Source organism: Carcharhinus amblyrhynchos, chromosome 10 (assembly GCF_965287045.1).
Source record: "Carcharhinus amblyrhynchos chromosome 10, sCarAmb.v2.hapA, whole genome shotgun sequence".
Lineage (NCBI taxonomy): Eukaryota > Metazoa > Chordata > Chondrichthyes > Carcharhiniformes > Carcharhinidae > Carcharhinus > Carcharhinus amblyrhynchos.
In genome coordinates, this window is record NC_137333.1 from 105,387,898 (window position 1) to 105,407,082 (window position 19,185).

At 47.7% G+C, this 19,185-nt stretch overlaps 1 protein-coding gene across 2 annotated transcripts in view; it reads right to left on the reverse strand.

The window, feature by feature from the left end:
- Positions 1 to 212: 212 nt before the first annotated feature.
- Positions 213 to 19,185, reverse strand: part of inppl1a (inositol polyphosphate phosphatase-like 1a) — a 173,596-nt gene continuing 154,623 nt past the window's right edge. Inside the window, exons 24-28 of one of the 2 annotated variants that reach the window (XM_080197715.1) lie at positions 15,748 to 15,823; positions 14,437 to 14,574; positions 10,395 to 11,109; positions 9,390 to 9,526; positions 213 to 1,952 (exon numbers count right to left, since the gene is read on the reverse strand). In XM_080197715.1, coding sequence (XP_080053841.1) covers positions 1,859 to 1,952; positions 9,390 to 9,526; positions 10,395 to 11,109; positions 14,437 to 14,574; positions 15,748 to 15,823 — 1,160 coding nt within the window. In that variant the 3' untranslated portion in view covers positions 213 to 1,858. Of the gene's footprint in view, positions 1,953 to 9,389; positions 9,527 to 10,394; positions 11,164 to 14,436; positions 14,575 to 15,747; positions 15,824 to 19,185 lie in introns of both variants that reach the window. The other variant, XM_080197714.1, reaches the window with a different exon arrangement.

Consider the following 19,185-nt stretch of genomic DNA (forward strand, 5'->3'; position numbering starts at 1 on the left):
CAGGAAATGGCCAGAAACATCTGATTTAGGCGCTGGTTGAGAGACAAAATGTTGGCCCAGGACACTCAGGACAACACCACTGGCCTGCTCCCAATACTGTCACAGCATCGTTTACACCCACCCAACAGGACTTACCAAAGGCAGCATTTCTGACACTGCAGCAGCAGGGGGGGGGGCGGGGGGTCAGTCTGCCATTTAAGGTGGGTGGGGGGGGGGGTAGTTGATTGATTGACACTGGTATAGAATCTAGACAGGACAGTATTATCTCTCAGCAAGTAAAATAACTAGAGATTGTGCAACAGAACCAGCTGTTTCAGAGTCCAGGTGTGTCCAATAAATGTGGATCCAAACAAGACAACTCGCAACGAGGAAACTAACCAATGAGAATGCGGTCCACTTCGCACAAACAGCTTTCCCTACAGCCCACTGTTACAGTTCATAGTCTGAGCACCGGTGCTCAGACTGTCAGGCTGTGAAAGGGTGGGGGGGCTGCCGGACAGACAAACTAGACATGTCACCCAGTTCCAGATTCCTGCCACAAGCTGCAGTGGAAATCCAGCACTCATGGGTCAGTAAACTCAGAATGTCACCCGGTCCAGTCTGATGGCAACTGCACAGACCCGGGGGACCCGGGCTGGGCGAGGGAGGCCCCCGGGGGACCCGGATTGTAGCGCACCTGACCCAGATTATTTTATCCATACTCGGGCTTCGGGTACAAGAGAGGGAGCTGCTGTAAAACAGGCAGAGCGCAACAGGACTGAGCCAACGCCTGCTTCCAGTCTCCCCCCCAACCCCCTCACAAAGACAGCCACAGGATAAAGGTGGATTGGTGGGTCAGTTGCAGGCTGCGAGCAGGTCCCTGTCTTTCCTCACACCCTCCCGCTGCAGGACGGCAAGGACATACAGAGGAGGAAAAAGAATTAAGCTGAAGGAACGCAGAATGTTTCCCGACTTCCTTCTGGTAGGGCAGAGGCTGATTGTCACTCACTGTGTCCTCAGGGAGTCAAACATCCCCATTTATTGGTGAAGGGGAATGCAGATACTGCCACACATTGCTAACTCCAGCTCCCCATCTGGCCTCTTTCTTTCACCCACCGCCCTGAGGACGACTGATCACATTCAGAACAGCGTGGTGCCCATTTTGATAAACACGAGATTCAGGTGGTAAACACCTGCAATTTTCCGAGTGAGCCCAGCCTCTCACAATCTTCCTCCTTTCCTATGTCCTGGTACAGCGCAGCGTGGCACGGCACACATGCACAAGAACTACAGATGGGCGTCTCATTACCCCAGCAGCCGACTGGAATGAGTGCTCTCTCTGGTGCCACCATCTCCCCTCTCCCCCTGGGTACAGAGACCCGATTACAGGTTTTGAGCCACGGACTGTACTTCGAGACGCAGCAGACTGTTTGTAGAGGCACCACTGCCCACCTCTCACCTAGAAGCCACAGGAGTCACATTAACAGGACCCCCTGATCTGAGGGGGAGTGATCTCGTTGCATTGCTTTTCTGTGACACCACAAAGAACATGATGGAGATGGACTGGACTTAATGTTTACATTCAAAATAAAACAAAACTCATGGAATTGCCCCGCACTGAATCACTGGGGCAGAGACACCCAATAGTGTGAAGACAGAAGTGGATAAACAGGAGGAAATGGCAGGTTCTGTACTCTGCAGTATGGTTAGTCCTAGAGTCAGTGCTCGGGGCACTAAGTGCCCTCCTCATCCGGACAGGTCAGTTGGGTTTATTTTTTTCCTTTTCAATATTGCTTCTGGAGTTTCAGAGCTACTGTTTATCAAGTGAAGAAAAAAGTCTTCCTAAGGCACTTAAAAAACAACACAAAACCTCAGCAGGTTACTTTCCAAGTTGCTGTAAGCTGGCCAGCAGAATGTTCTGGTGAACGGAATCCGTAACTCCAGCCTCTTCCAGGTCATCCTTCGTAATGTCACTGATCAAAGAAGCAAAAGGGAACAAGAGTTAGCTGGAGATGCAGCAAGTAATTCCAAAAGCTCATAGAACGTAGCTATTTATTGCTAGGGGAGTTGATCATGACAGTAAATGTGACATCTGTTCACAGGGAGAATTTAGCATGGCCAATGCACCTAACCTGCACATCTTTGGACTGTGGGAGGAAACCGGAACACCAGGAGGAAACCCACACAGACACAGGGAGAATGTGCAGATGCCACACAAACAGTGACCCGAGCCAGGAATTGAACCCGAGTCCCTGCTGCTGTGAGGCAGCAGTGCTGACCACTGTGCCCCCTTGCAGGGGACCTAGTGAGACATCCAAAGGCATTTTACATTTCAGAAGGATAGGGAAAAGAAAGAGAAAAAAGAGCTGGGTTGGTTCTGCAAAGAATAATATCTGTACAGTAGTGAAAAGTTATCTCGATTCAGAAGATCAAAATGAAGAAGAACATAAGAACTAGGAGCAGGAGTCGGCCATCTGGCCCCTCGAGCCTGACCCGCCATTCAATAAGATCATGGCTGATCTTTTCATGGGCTCAGCTCCACTTACCCGTTCACCAGAACTTTTAATACCTTCACTGTTCAAAAATCTGTCTAGCTTTACCTTAAAAACATTCAATGAGGTAGCGTCAACTGCTTCACCGGGCAGGGAATTCCACACATTCACAACCCTTTATGTGAAGTTCCTCCTAAATCTGCTCCCCCATATTTTGAGGCTATGCCTTATTGAAACATATAAGATGATTAGAGGTTTAGATAGGGTGGACAGTGATAGCCTTTTTCCTCGGATGGAGAAAGCTAGCACGAGGGGGCATGGCTTTAAATTAAAGGGGGGGGGGGGTAGTTATAGGACGGATGTCAGGGGTAGGTTCTTTACCCAGAGGGTGGTGAGGGATTGGAATGCCCTGCCAGCTGCAGTTGTAAATGCGCCTAGTTTGGGGGCGTTTAAGAGATCCGTGGATAGATTTATGGACGAAAGGGGATTGGTTTAGGTTAAAGGGTCATTGTTTTTTAACTGGTCGGCGCAACATCATGGCCGAAGGGCCTGTTCTGCGCTGTAATGTTCTATGTTCTATGCCCCCTAGTTCTAGTTTCACCTGCCAGTGAAAACAACCTCCCCACTTCTATCTTATCTATTCCCTTCATAATTTTATGTTTCCATAACATTCCCACTCATTGTTCTGAATTCCATTGAGTGTAGTCCCACTCCATTCATAAGCCAACCCTCTCAACTCCGAAATCAACCTAATCAATCCCCGCTGCACCATCTCCAGTGCTAAGTAAGGAAACCAAAACTGTACACAGTACTCCAGGTCTGGCCTCAAAATGGATGACCTCACAATTACCAACTTTGTACTCCATCTGCCAGACCCTCGCCCACTCTGATTATCTATATCCCTTTGCAGACGTTCAGTGTCCCTCTGCACTTTGCTCTACCACTCTGACACTCGAATTTTGACACACTACAGGTAATGCATTTTGGAAGGTCTAATACAGATAGGAAATGTACAGTAAAGGGCAGAACCCTTAGGAGTATTGACATGCAAAGGGAGTACAGGTACACAGGTCACAAAGTGGCAATGCAGGTGGAGAAGGTAGTCAAGAACGCACATGGCATGCTTGCCTTCATTGGCTGAAGTACTGAGTTCAAAAATTGGCAAGTCATGTTGATGCTTTGTAGAACCTTAGTGAGGCCGCACTTGGAAAAAAGCGTTCAATTCTGGTCGCCACGTTACCAAAAGGATGTGGAGTCTTTAGAGAGGATACAGAAAAGATTTACCAGGATGTTGCCTGGTGTGGAGGGTATTAGCTATGGGGAGAGATTGGAGAAACTTGGTTTGTTCTCACTGGAGCAACGGAGGTTGAGGGGAGACCTGATAGAAGTCTACAAGATTATGAGGGGCACGGACAGAGTGGATAGTCAGAAGCTTTTTCCCAGGGTGGAAGAGTTAATTATTAGAGGGCATGGGTTTAGTGTGTGTGGGCAAGGTTTAAAAGGGATGTACGAGGCAGTTTTTTTTTTACAGAGTGGTGGGTGCCTAGAACTCGTTACCGGGGGAGGTAGTGGAAGCAGATACGGTAGTGACTTTTAAGGGGCGTATTGACAAGTACACGAATGAGATGAGAATAGAGGGATATGGTCCTCGGAAGAGTAGGGGGTTTTAGTTGAGTTGGGCAGCATGGTCGGTGCAGGCTTGGAGGGCTGAGGAGCCTGTTCCTGTGCTGTAATTTTCTTTGTTCTTTGTACATTTAGTCCCCAATGCCAAATTACCTTTGCCAATTGTAAACAACCGCAGTCCCAGCACTGACCCCTGAGGCACACCACCAATTGCTAACCAGAAAAACACGCATTTACCCCCACTGTTTGTTTTCTGTTAGTTAACCAATTCTCTAACCATGCTAATATATCACTTGTAATGCCGTGCACCTTTATCTTATGCAGCAGTCTTTGGTGCGGCACCTTATCGAGTACCTTCTGGAAATCCAGATACACCCCTTCCACATTCCCCATTGTCCACTGCGCTTGTAAAGCCCTCAAAGAATTCCACTAAATTAGTTAAACATGACCTGCCTTCCATGAAACCATGCTGCTTCTTCCCAATAGGACAATTTGTACCCAGATGTTTTGCTATTTTGTCCTTGATGATACATTTAAGCACTTCCCCTACTACAGAAATTAAGCTAACCGGGCAATAGTTATCCGCCTTTTGTCTACCTCCTTTTTAAAATAATGGCGTCACACTTGCTGTTTTCCAATCTGCGGGAACCACCCCAGAGTCCAGCAAATTTTGGTAAATTATCACTAGTGCATTTACTACTTCTCTGCCATCTCTTTTAGTGCCCTGGGATGCATTCCATCAGGACCAGGAGACTTGTCTACCTTTAGTCCCATTAACTTGCCCAACGTTACTACTATAGTGATAATGCTTGTTTCTAGGTCTCCACCTGCCGTAGCTGCCTTGTCATCAATTTTTGGCATGTTATTTGTGTCTTCCACTGACACAAAGTACCTCTTCAATGCCTCAGCCATTTCCTCATGTGCCATTATTAAACCCCCCTTCTCGCCCTCTAAAGGACCGATGTTTATTTCAGCCACTCTTTCATTTTATATATTTGTAGAAACTCTTGCTATTTTTATATTCTGAGCTAGTTTACTCTCATAATCCATCTTACATAAGAACATAACAACTAGCCCTTCGAGCCTGCCCTGCCATTCAATAAGATCATGGCTCATCTGTCTTGGCTCAGTTCCACTTTCCCGCCCTCTCCCCATAACCCTTAATCCCCTCTCTTATCAAGAACCCATCAACCTGCGTCTTAAAAATATTTAGCGAGGTAGCCTCCACCACTTCAACAGGCAGAGAATTCCAGAGATTCACCACCCTTTGAGTGAAGAAGTTCCTCCTCAACTCCGTTCTAAACCGCCCCCCCTTTATCTTGAGGCTGTGCCCTCTAGTCCTACTATCCTTTCTGAGCGGGAAGAGTCTCTCCACCTCTATCCTATCCACCCCATTCATCATCTTATACATCTCAATGAGATCTCCCCTCATTCTTCTAAACTCTAACGAGTACAAGCCTAATTTATTCAGCCTCTCCTCATAGCTCAACCCCCTCAACTCCAGCATCAGCCTAGTAAACCTCCTCTGCACTCCCTCCAAGGCCAAAATATCCTTGCGCAAGTACGGTGCCCAAAACTGCACACAGTACTCCAGCTGCGGCCTCACCAATGCCCTATACAGCCGCAGCAAGACCTCCCTACTTTTATATTCAATCCCCCTCGCGATGAAGGCCAGCATCCCATTCGCCTTCCTGACCACCTGCTGCACCTGCAAGCTGGGTTTTTGCGACTCATGCACAAGGACCCCGAGGTCCCTCTGCACCGTCGCCTGCTGCAGTTTTTCTCCACGTAAGTAATAATCCTTCCTACCATTATTCCTACCAAAGTGGACCACCTCGCACTTGCCAACATTAAATTCCATCTGCCATTTCCTGGCCCATTCGCCCAGCCTATCTAGATCCTTCTGTAGACTCTCCACACCCTCCGCACAATTTGCCTTTCCACCAATTTTGGTGTCATCAGCAAATTTCGACACCCTACACTCGGTTCCCTCCTCCAGATCATCTATATAAATGGTAAATAGCTGAGGCCCCAGCACCGACCCCTGGGGCACTCCACTAGTCACTATCCGCCAATCCGAATAGCACCCATTGACCCCCACTCTCTGCCTCCTATTTGACAACCAGTCCTCTATCCACGCTAACACCCTACCCCCAACTCCATGCCCCCTTACCTTCTGCAATAACCTCTTGTGAGGTACCTTGTCAAACGCCTTCTGAAAATCAAGAAAGACCACATCCACCGCCCTAGACACATCCTCATAGAACTCCAGTAAATTTGTCAGACACGACTTCCCTTTAACGAAACCGTGCTGCGTCTGCTCTATCAAGCAGTTCCCCTCAAGATGCCTCGCTATTTTCTCCTTGATGACGGATTCTAACATTTTACCTACAACAGACGTTAAACTAACAGGCCTATAATTCCCCGCCTTTTGCCTGGCACCCTTCTTAAACAACGGCGTAACATTAGCCGTTTTCCAATCTTCCGGCACTTCCCCGGAATCCAGCGACGTCTGGAAAATAACCACCAAGGCATCCACTATCACCTCCGCCATTTCTTTCAGGACCCTCGGATGCATTCCATCCGGTCCTGGGGACTTGTCCACAATCAGCCCCTCCAGTCTGTCGAGCACCACCTCTCTAGTAACAGTAATGTCATCGAGACCCTCCAGTCCTACCACCTTTCCATCTCTAACATCCGGCAAATTATTCACGTCCTCCTCCGTGAAGACCGAAACAAAAAAGTTATTCAAGACCTCAGCCATTTCCCCATCCCCTACCACTAGGTCCCCCTTTCTCATCCTCTAAGGGACCAACGTTCACCCTAGCCAGCCTCTTCCTTTTTATATATTTATAAAAACTCTTGCTATCCTTTTTTATATTAAGCGCTAGCCCAGCTTCATAGTTTCTCCTGCCCTTCTTTATCAACTTCTTTGTCAATCTTTGTTGACATTTAAACCTCTCCCAATCCTCTTCTCGCCCACTACTCTTAGCTACTCTAAACGCCTCCGCTTTTAATTTAACACTTTCCTTCACCTCCTTCGTTATCCACGGCTTATTACCTCTCCTCCTACGGTCCTTTTTGACCATCGGAATAAATTTCTGCTGAGCACCAAGAAAGATCTCCTTAAAGATCCTCCACTGCTCCTCAGCAGACCGACCTTCCAACACGCTCCCCCAGTCCACATTCGCCAATTCTTCTCTCATCCTACCGTACTCCCCTCTGTTCAAACAAAGGACGCGTGTCCGGGAACCCACTTTCTCCTCCTCCATCTGCACCAGAAACTCCACCATACAATGATCACTCTCCCCAAGAGGATCCTTCACCGCAAGTTCCCTAATTCTACCCGCCTCATTACATAGCACCAGATCCAAGATAGCTCGCTCCCTCGTCGGCTCCAACACACACTGTTCGAGGAAACTATCCCAGCAGCATTCCAAGAACTCCTCCTCGAGCCCACCGCGTCTCACCTTCCTTTATAGCTTTTTGAGGTTTTCTGTTGATCTTGGAAGATTTCCCAATCCACTAGTTTCTCACTAATCTTTGCCACTTTGCATTTTCTTTCAATCTGATATCCTCCTTTATTTCCTTTGATACTTAGGCCGATTATCTCTTTTCCTAAAGTCCTTCCTTATCGCTGGTATATGTTTTTGCTGAGCACTTTGAAGAATCGCTTTGAAAGTCCTCCACTGCTGCTCAATTGTCCCACCATCAAGTTTTTGCTCCCAGTCTGCCTTAGCCAACTCCTCCCTCATCCCATTGTAGTCTCCTTTGTTTAAGCACGAGACACCTGTAATGGATTTTATCTTCTCACGCTTTATCTGTATTTTAAATTCAACCAAACTGTGATCACTTCTTCTGAGAGCATCTCGAGCTGTGAGATTATTAATTTATTCCTGTCTCACTACACAGGACCAGATCTAGGATAGCTCGCTTCCTCATATGTTCCATTACATACTGTTCAAGGAAACTATCGCAGATACATTCTATGAATTCCTCCTCAAGGCTGCCTTGACCAACCTGGTTTGACCAATTGATATGCAGATTAAAACCACCCCTCCCATGATAATTGCTGTACCATTTTTACACACATCCGTTATTTTTTGTTTATTTCTCACCCCACCATGATGTCATTATTGGCAACCTACAGACGACACCTATCAGTGACTTTTTCTCCTATTTCTAATTTCCACCCAAATGGATCCAACCTTTTTTCCATAGAACCTTTATCATCTCTCACTACCAGCCTGATGTCATCTTTAAATAATCAAAGCAACTCCACCTCCCTTACCATCCTGTCCTTCCAAGGAGTCTGATACCCCTGGATATTTACCCACGTCTCTTGGAATGGCCACTAAGTCATACTCATTCACAATGCTTTGTGCCGTCAACTCATTTCTCTTGTTTCCAATGCTACAAGCATTTAGTTAAAGTGCCCTTATGCTAGTTTTATACCTTTTTGAATCCCAAGATCTTCATTAATCTGTTTGGGTGGGGATAGAAAATAGCAGAGAGATGGTTGGTGGGAGTATTTTCAAGGCCATCCAGCAATTGGGAGGATATTGAAGGAGACGGAATACATCAGAAATCGATGGGGCTTCTCAGAAAGATACTAATGGATTGGGGATGTGGGTGGACAGTGGTGGTGGTGGTAGAGAAGGTCATTGAACATAAAAGCAGAGTGGAACTGTAGACCCTCCCTTGCCTACTGCCCTGTGGGATGCCCCTGACATGGTAGAAAGGTACATAAGAACATAAGAACATAAGAACATAAGAAATAGGAGCAGGAGTAGGCCATCTGGCCCTTCGAGCCTGCCCCGCCATTCAATAAGATCATGGCTGATCTGTCGTGGCTCAGTTCCACTTTCCCGCCCTCTCCCCATAACCCTTAATCCCCTCTCTTATCAAAAACCCATCAACCCGCTTCTTAAAAATATTTAGCGAGGCAGCCTCCACCACTTCAACGGGCAGAGAATTCCAGAGATTCACCACCCTTTGAGTGAAGAAGTTCCTCCTCAACTCCGTTCTGAACCGCCCCCCCTTTATCTTGAGGCTGTGCCCCCTAGTCCTACTGTCTTTTTTGAGCGGGAAGAGTCTTTCCACCTCTATCCTATCCATCCCATTCATCATCTTATACGTCTCAATGAGATCTCCCCTCATTCTTCTAAATAATCCACAGGATTCACTGGTAGTAATAGAATTGAACTGTGTTGTTCCGATTGGGATACATGGTTGGATGGGCAAAGTTTGCACATTTATCAGGATTCCTGTCCCCAGCGATGCACAGATACCTACCTCAGAAACTCTAAATCATCCCAGCCATTATGGACCAGCCCGCCTTCATACCTCTCCAAGCCCAGGCGACGTAACCAGTTGCCTACACTGGAGTCATAGGACAGGCTGGAGCTGGTGCTGCTCGCTTGACACGATGCCTACAGGAGAAAAAAAAATAACGTCACTCACCCCATAAGATGACAAAATTCCATACCGGTGACCTCAATGAATCATACCAAGGGTCGTCACTAACCTCTCTGTAATAAATCCCACAACATGTGAGCACAGTAGACAGCAACTGAACGGTTTCCTCACCTTCCAACCAACGGACAATGATCTCAAGGGACAAGCAGTAAAGGTACCCAAGTGGATTTGGGATACAGGGCAGCAGAACAGGCTTTGTGGGGCCGAATGGCCATTTATGAGTTTAGAGTGGGGTCGAAACATGCACATGATTTGTATCCAGATACCAGAGTATATGCATACCTGGGACCTGGGTTAGCACGGCTGCCTCACGGCACCAGGGACCCAGGTTCAATTCCAGCCTCAGTTCACTGTTTGCGTGGAGTTTGCATACTCTCCGTGTCTGTGTGGGTTTCCTCCGGACGCTCTGGTTTCCTCCCACAGTCCAAAGACATGCAGGTTAGGCTGATTGGCCGTGCTAAATTGACACTTAGTGTCAGCTGGATTAGCAGGGTAAATATGTAGGGTTACGGAGATAGGGCCTGGGTGCAGTTTCGACGGGCCGAATGGCATCCTTGTGCACTGTAGAGATTCTATGATTGATTATCTCTCCCCCCCCCTCCCCCGCCGCCCCGATCTGATTGGTTTTGGCTCCATGGCATCACTCAAGATTTGAGAGCACACTGACTATCATTGTGATTCTGGCACAAGGCGCTCCCTACCACCACCCCCCCACCCCCTCATACACCCCCACACCAACCACCCCCCCCCCCCCCCCCCAACCCCCCTCTCACACACACACACACACACACACACACACCTCTTTCCTCCCCTAATGCTTACCTCTTCTGCCATGTCCTCCTCGATGCTTTCCTTTATTGAGCGTGAAGGGAAGGCGGTGGGCCTGCTGTAGTCAGGGAGCAGCCCTCGGGAAGGCTGGCCTTTCACTGGCAGTGGAGGGTTCCTCTGCAGGGGATCGCTCCTGCCTGCCTGGTAGTCCACCTCGCTGAGGCTCTTGGCCATCTGGAGGGCAGAGTAAGACCGGTCGTCCACGATGCCCTGGTAGGAAGTGCTGCATTGATCAGACAGGAACTGAGTGGCCAGGTGAGGTGTGCCGGAGACCAGCTGCGGCTTGGGATGGGCTTTTGGTGGAAGTGAGGCCTTGCCTTCCGGAGGGTCTGCGGGAGTCCGCTGTTTGGCACCAAGGTTCCTCAGGTCGGGCTCGTCCCTGGCCAACCCGGATTTGAGTCGTTGGAGCTCCTTCGAGGAAGCGTAGAAAGGATTATCAATCATATCCACGTCCACTGCCTTGGGAAGGGGAGGAGGGGGGTAGTCAGGGGGCGGCCGGTTAAGGGTCAAACATTCATCATCCGATAACGACCCCTCCTCACTCGCTAATGGAAGGCGTCCTGAGTGATGGTGTTTCCTATCTTGCGTGGCCTGGCCTTTGCTTTTCTGCCCTGTCTTGGGAAATGCCGAGGCCTGGTGCTCTGGTGACAGGAGTGCGGCGTGCTGATGTGGGACTCCCTCCAGGATGTAGTAAGCCGGATTGTTGAAGCTGTTCTTGGCACACAGAGCATCTGCGTCAGAATAAATCTCTTGTTGCTTTGACCTAAGAAAAACACACTCAAGATTGTCCGTACTAGTCAAAAATATAATGCAAAGATCATCTTTCAGTGTAACATATTCCCTGATTCTTACTGGGGCACACGGACTGTCCTGCTCCCAATACCTCATCCATATGTTAGTCATGGCTCAATGGGCTACACACTCACCTCAAGAGTCAGTCAGTTGTTCCAACATCACTCTAGTGTCCTCATACTCACAGGGTAATATGGAGGAGTGCTGCACTGCTGGAGGTGCTATCTTTCAGATGATACAGTAAACCAAGGTCCTGCTCTCTCAGGTATGTGTTAAAATATTTCAAGGCATTATGTTAAAGAGAAATGGAGTTCTCACTCTGTCCTGGGGGTAGGTAAGAACTATTTCTTTTTCAAACATCACCACCAGAACAAATCTAGAGATGGTCTGATTACTGTTTGAGGGATTGTCCATGTGAAATGTCAGCTGCATTTCCTAAATGAAGACAGTAGCAAGAACAAAGACAGTTCTCCTCTGACACTGACATCAAGCTGCCAGACAGTCTCAAAAATCAAAGGGGATTCTGCTCACCGCTGCAGTCCATGTGGTGTAGGTACATCCACTGTGCTATCAGGGAGGTTGTTCCAGGATTTTGTCTCAGCGACAGTGAAGGAACAGTGAGATATTTTCAGTTCCGGATGGTGAGTGACTTGGTGGGGAACTTGCAGGTGGTGGTGTTCCCATGCTGGGTGGTCACAAGTTTGGGAAGTGTTGTTAAAGGAACCTTCGCAAATTGCTGCAGCGCACCTTGTAGATGGTAAACACTGCTGCCATTGCGTCATTGATGGAGGAAGTGAATATTTAAGGTGGTGGATGGGGCTGCTTTATCATGGTTGGTTGAGTTTTGAAAGTATTTGAAGCTGTACTTACCTAAGCAATTGGACAATACAGGGAAGGTGATGGCCTATTGCTATTACTGCTGGACTACAAATCCAGAAACTCAGCTAATGTTCTGGAGACCCGGGTTCGAATCCCACCACGGCAGATGGTGAAATTTGAATTCAATAAAAAAAAAATCTGGAATTAAGAATCTTCTGATGACCACGAAACCACCCTCGATTGTCGGAAAAACCCACCTGGATCACTAATGTCCGTTAGGGAAGATGATCTGCCATCCTTACCTGGTCTGGCCTACATGTGACTCCAGAGCCACAGAGATTGACTCTCAACTGCCCTCCAAGGGCATCAAGGGATGGGCAATAAATGCTGGCCAGCCAGTGATGCCCATGTCCCATGAATGAATCAAACAGTATTCCATCACATTACTGATTTGTCCCTTGTAGGTAGGGGGCAGACTTTAGGGAGTCGGGAAGTGAGTTACTCGCTGCAGGATTCCCACCCTCTTGCCTACTCTTGTAGCCACAATCTTTATATGGCTAGTCGAGTTCAGTTCCTGGTCAATGGGGATTCAGTGATGTTATGTTAAGGGGAGGTGGTTAGATTCTCTCTTGTTGGAGATGGCCATTGCCTGGTACTCATAGCACAAATATTAGTAGCCATTTGTCAGCCCAAGCCTGGATATTGCCCAGGTTTTGTTGGATACGGACAGAGACTGGCTCAGTATCTGAGGAATTATGAACGTGCAATTGTCAATGAACATCCCCGCTTCTGATGTTATCATTGAGGGAAGGTTATTGATGAAACAGCTGAAGATGGTTGGGCTTACACCACTACCCTGAGGAATTCCTGTGCTGATATCCCAGGGCTGAGAGAATTGACTTATAATCACAGCCATCTTCCTTTGTGCCAGGTAACGTTTCACCCTTTGGAGATTTTCCCCCCGATTTCCACCAACCTGGATTCTGCTAGGGAGCCCGAACGCCACTCGGTCAAATGCTGCTTTGATGTTAAAGGCAGCCACACTCACCTCATCCCTCATGTTCAGCTCTTTTGTCCACATTAGGACTGAGGCTGTCAAGAGGTCAGGAGTTTAGTGGCTTTGAAGGGACTCAAGTTGACTATTAGTGTACAGGTTAGTGGTAAGCGCTGCTTGACAACTGTTGATGGCAACTTTAATGGCACGTTAGTAGTAATGCCATTGGACTAGTAATGCAGAGACCCAGACTAACACCCTGGTGACATGGGTTCAAATCCCACCAGTTGGTGGAAAGTAAATTCAATTACCAAATCTGGAATATAAAGTTAGTCTCAGTACCATGACAACTAGCATTGTAAATAAAACCCACCTGGTTCAACAACTTTCTTTAGGGCAGGAAATCTGCCTTCCTTACCTGGGCCTGGCTACATGTGACTGCAGACTGACAGCACCGAGATGGGTTCTCACCCACCCTCTGAATTTGGTCTTACTTTTTGTGGACAGGACACATATGGACAAATTTCTACGTTGCTAGCTAGATGCTAGCATTGCTGTTATACTGGAACAGCTTGGCTAAGGGTACAGCTAGCTCTGGAGCACGAGTCTTCAGTACCATAACTGTTTGTTTTGTCAGGGCTCATAGCCTTGGCAGTATCCAATGCCTTCAGCTGGTTCTCGAGTTCAATTGGTTGAAGACTGGCATCTGTGATGACCTATGGCCTCAAAGGGGTAAGGGGATAGCGCAGGCATATGGTGCAGAGATAGACATGGTTATATTCAATGGCAGAGCAAACTTGAAGGGTCAAATGGCCTACTCCTGCTCCTATTTTCGTTGTTTTTATAATCTCAGGAGGAGGCTTTGATGGATAATCTATTCAACATTTGTGGTTGAAGATGGTTGCATCTTTTGAGCAAGCATGCTGGGCTCTATTCTCCAAAGAGGGCATATTTGTGGAGCCTCCACTTCTCCTCAGTTTAGCTGCACATCACCACTGATATCAGGATGTGGCAGGGCCACAGATCTTTGAGCTGATCTCCTATCTTATGCATCTATTAACTACTGAGTTGGATGATCAGCCAAGATCATAATGAATGGGGGTGCAGGCTCAAAGTGCTGAATGGCCTTCTCCTGTTCCTATCTTCTATGTTGGGATCATTTAGCACTGGCTATAGCACTGTCTAATATGGGGGCAGTCCTGTTTCACAGCTTCCCCAGGCTGGTGCCTCATGTCCTGATATACTGGCTCCTGGAACTACTCCTAGCACCCTCCCTGCAACCTCAAACACAGCTGGTGCCCTTGCTGGATGATCACAGTAGAGTGCGGGATACATTGGGCCATCAGATAGTAGACTGCGGCAGAATAAAACTCTACCGCTGCTACCAGTCCTCAGTGTTTCTGTAAAAATGACCCACCCTCAACCCCGTACCTGTCTTCAGCAGCCACTCCAGGAAGCGGAGCTGGAGCACGTCCCACGGAGACACAGCTGGCTTTCTCTGTCTCTTCACAGTGTTTCCCAAGCTGCACTCCCATCGCCTCCGGAGAGGCCAGCTTCTTCGAGGTTGCTCTGAAAGGTCACAGCTAAATGTTAAAGCTAAAACCACCCAACCACACTGTGACCACCCCTGCGCTAAACCAGAACGCTGTTGTGCCCCCATGCAAGGCAGTGAGGGAAGAAATCAGAAGCTTTTGCGCCCAGGCAGCTGAAGGCATGGCTACCAGTGGTGGGACAGTTAAAATCAGGGTTGTGCAAGAGGCCAGAATTGGAGAAGTGTCGAGATCTCGGACAGTTGTAGGGCTGCAGGTGACTGCAACAGGGAAAGGTGAGGCAGTAGATGGATCAGAAAGCAAGGGCGTAGAATATAAAACCTGAGGTCGTTCTGAATCGGCTGCCGTCAGTGGTGGTGGAGGCGAACTCGCTGGGGTCTTTTAAAAGACTTCTGGATGAGTATATGGGGTTTAATGAGATTGAGGGTTATAGATAGGTCTGTAGGTTGGTAGGTGATGTGGTCGGCGCAACTTGTGGGCCGAAGGGCCTGTTTGTGCTGTAGTGTTCTATGTTCTATGTTCTATGAACCGGAAGCCAATGCGGTGCAGTGAGCACTGGGGTGATGGGTGAATGAGACTTGGAGTTAGCTCGTGGGCAAACGCCTGAATCTTACGGAGTTGGTGGAGAGTGGAAGTCAGCCAGGACAGCACTGGAATAGTTCAGCAGGTCTGATAGCATCTGTGGGGTGGGAATAGAGCCAACATTGAGTCTAGATGATCCTTCTGACAAAGGTTCAATTCTCTCTGAAGGGTCATCATCTCGAAAGACTGGCTCCATTCTCTCTCCACAGATGCTGTCAGATCTGCTGGGATCTGCCAGTATTTTCTGCTCTTGTTTCAGATTCCAGAACCCGCAGTATTTTGCTTTTATTTTGGAATAGTTGGATCTGGATGTACCAAAGTCAGGGATCAGAGCTGATCGCTGCAGATGGCTGAGACAACAGTGGTTTTAAGCTTGGTTTTTGGATAGAGTTAAAGGAATGTTAAATGCTCCAGATGATTCTCCACTAAAAGCAGCACAGACAATTGCTACAATCCACTGTTAAGTTTCTCCAGCGCTGCCCTGCGAAACAGTGGCACCCCAAAGCCAAGGCTGCTGTAGCCCTCCCCTCAGCCTTGGAGGAGAGACTCAAAACTAAACGGCAAGCGAGCGCATCAAAACAAAGAAGGCCCAAGCAAACCGTGACCGTACTTTAAGTCCTGACTCGATCTGCACCCTGGCTTCCCCTTGGTGGCTCCGGTTTCATCCTTGTCGACTCTTATCCATTCTGTGGAAGAGAAGAGGGAAGAGATTCAGCCCATCAGCTGAGCTGTGATCAGTGTAATCTGCTGTCCAGCCAGGATAAATAGACTCAACGATCTGCGAATGGTTACTTGAACAATCTGGAATTGGACGGTAATGTGTCGTGCTGCACTGGCACCAACAGGTGGAGCTGGAATAAAGTCACCAGAACTAAAGAATGTTTTTCAACAGTAAATCAGGCTGTGAATGATCCCACTCAACAAGTAATTACTCTTAAAAGGGCAATGCCTTATGTCAACAGAAGTAGAAACGAATCTGTAGGGTTCCACAAGCAGCAGAGAGAAATTATCAGCAAATCTGCTAGTACTGAAAGGCAGGCCTTCCTGTCTCTCAGCTCCCGACAGCCCATCTCCAGGATGGGCGGCACTGCTTTCTTCTCACCAGGAACCCCCACCCCCGGTTGGAAAGTGAGGCATTTCAGGCTAAGCAACAAGATGCGGAGAGGGAATCCAATTGGGAATGCCACTCCATTGAAATTACAGCACTATGCTTCACGATATTGTCAGTAAGAACTAGGAGCAGGAGTCGGCCATCTGGCCCCTCGAGCCTGCTCCACCATTCAATAAGATCATGGCTGATCTTTTCATGGACTCAGCTCCACTTACCCACCCACTCACCATAACCCTTAATTCCTTTACTGCTCAAAAACGTTATCTGACCTTTCCCTTAAAAACATTCAACGAGGAAGCCTCAAATGCTTCACTGGGCAGGGAATTCCACAGATTCACAACCCTTTTTGTGAAGAAGTTCCTCCCCAACTCAGTCCTAAATCTGCTCCCCCTTGTTTTGAGGCTATGCCCCCTAGTTCTAGTTTCACCCGCCAGTAGAAACAACTTTCCTGCTTCTATCTTATCTATTCCCTTCATAATCTTATACGTTTCTATAAGATCTCCCCTCATTCTTCTGAATTCCATTGAGTATCACCCCAGTCTACTCAGTCTCTCCTCAAAAGCCAACCCCCTCAACTCCGGAATCAACCTAGTGAATCTCCTCTGCACCCCCTCCAGTGCCAGTATATCCTTTCTCAAGTAAGGAGACCGAAACTGTACACAGTACTCCAGGTGTGGCATCACCAGCACCATGTACAGCTGCAACATAATCTCGCTGTTTTTAAAAGGTGTCAGCCATGGCTCAGTGGGCAGCACTCTCGGCTGTTAGAAAACCAGTCAGCTTGAACCCACTCCTGAGAAACGGATGCAAAAATCTGGACGAACATTCAGCGCAGCGCAGAGAGAGTTCTAATGATGCAGAGAGCTCTCCAGATGCCCCAGCCAACATTCAATCAAAATCAGACAGAGCAACTGATCTTCCTCCTAGTGCTGTTGGAAGATTTTAGTGCATGGAAAAATTGATGCCGACAAATACCAACACAGAAATTAACATATTTCAAAGCAATTCATTTGATAGAAAATGTTTTGAGATTCTCTGAAGGACACATTCAGGTACTTTGCACTTTATATCTTTATTCCAGCTACTCAATATCTTAGGGGTACAGTGACACATCGATAATGTTACTGGATCACTAATCCAGAGATCACAGTCTGTGTTTTCAAAGCAGAGTCAGAACCTAAAGTCCGGGGGCGGCACGGTGGCACAGTGGTTAGCACTGCTGCCTCACAGTGCCAGGGACACTGTTCAATTCTGGCCTTGGGTCACAGTCTGTGAGAAGTTTGCACATTCTTCCCGTGTCTGCATGGGTTTCCTCCGGGTGCTCCGGTTTCCTCCCACGCTCCAAAGGTGTCCAGGTTAGGTTGATTGGGTAAATTGCCCTAAAGTGTCAGGGGGACCAGCAGAGTAAATGCATGACGTTAAGAGGATAGGGGCGGGTGGGATTGTGGTTGGTGCAGAGTCAATGGGCCGAATGACCTCCTTCTGCACTGTAGGGATTCTATGAGACGATTCCCAGGTCTTGGCTCATGCTGTAATTACTGCTGTATTGACTGAGATGAAGCAACTTCACAGAGCGTCAGCAACACAACACTAACGAAAGTGGTGATATTGCCAAAGGGGTAAGATGCGTGATCCGGCACAAGATTCCTTGGTCTCAATAATTACCACTGCTTAAAAGACTGTCACTTCTCCTGGCTTTGAACCTGACACTGCACTCTAACATTGCCCACGTTTCAATTCTTTAAATTCACTCAAAGCTGTTCTCACCCTCCCCAGCCCCAGCAGCTTAATGGGCCATTAATTGGAAGCAAATGGATTCCACAAACTCCTCCTTCCCTCCCTCCGTTCAAACACTGAAGCATGCTTCGGAGTTCTCGGAATCTGGAAATGCCCTCCAGGAAGAGGATTTTAAAATCTGGCACACGCCCATTCCCAGCCTGCCAGCAAATGAAGATCCGGCCCCAGGGGTTCAAATCCTGCTCTGATATTTAAAAAACACCGGAAATTAAAAGCTGGCATCATCATAAGGGTCGTTCAAAATCAGACCTATTAACCATGTCCTCGAGGAAAGGGAATCCGCTGTGCTTCCCTATCTGATCGGTAGCTCCAGTCCCACACCAACTTGGCTGACACTGAGGTGGTCCAGCGAGCCCCTCAGATGGTTACAAATGCCAGCTTTCCCAGCAACCCCGCCAAACACACTGAAATAAATGAGACACATAACAACTTCTCCCAAAGGGTTGTGAATCTGTGGAATTCACTACCCCAGAGTGCGGTGGATGCTGGGTCAGCGAGTAAATTTAAGGAGGGGTTAGACAGATTTTTAATTGGTAATGGGTTGAAGGGCTATATGGGGAGAAGGCAGGAAAATGGGGAGACAGACCGTATCAGCCATGATTGAATGGCAGAGCAGACACGATGAGCCGAATGGCCTAATTCTGCTCCTATATCTATGGTGTGGAGATGCTGGTGTTGGACTGGGGGTAAACACAGTAAGAAGTCTCACAACACCAGGTTAAAGTCGGGGGTCTGCCCCGAAAGCTCGTGGTGTTTAGTACCAAATAAATCTGTTGGACCTATATCTTATGAGCATTGCAACATGCACCCACACATCTGTAACATCAGCACAGATGAGTCAATTCATTGAGTCAATTCTCTACCTATAATCTTATCTTTCAACCGTGCTTTTTTCTTGAAATTATGCAATGAGAAGCTCCAAACCGTGTATTTGGAATAAATGGCAGCCTGACCTACTGCTTTCTTATCATGCATTCAATATAAATATTAAAAAGGCTGCATAAATTACCTGTCAATTTTTCCATTATAAAGTTACGTTCACATTGATCATGAAAACTGCTACGTAAAGATGTCACACTGCTCTGCTGTGGTGAAGTGACAGGTTTACATAGGCAGTTTTCATTATAAATACAGCCAAAG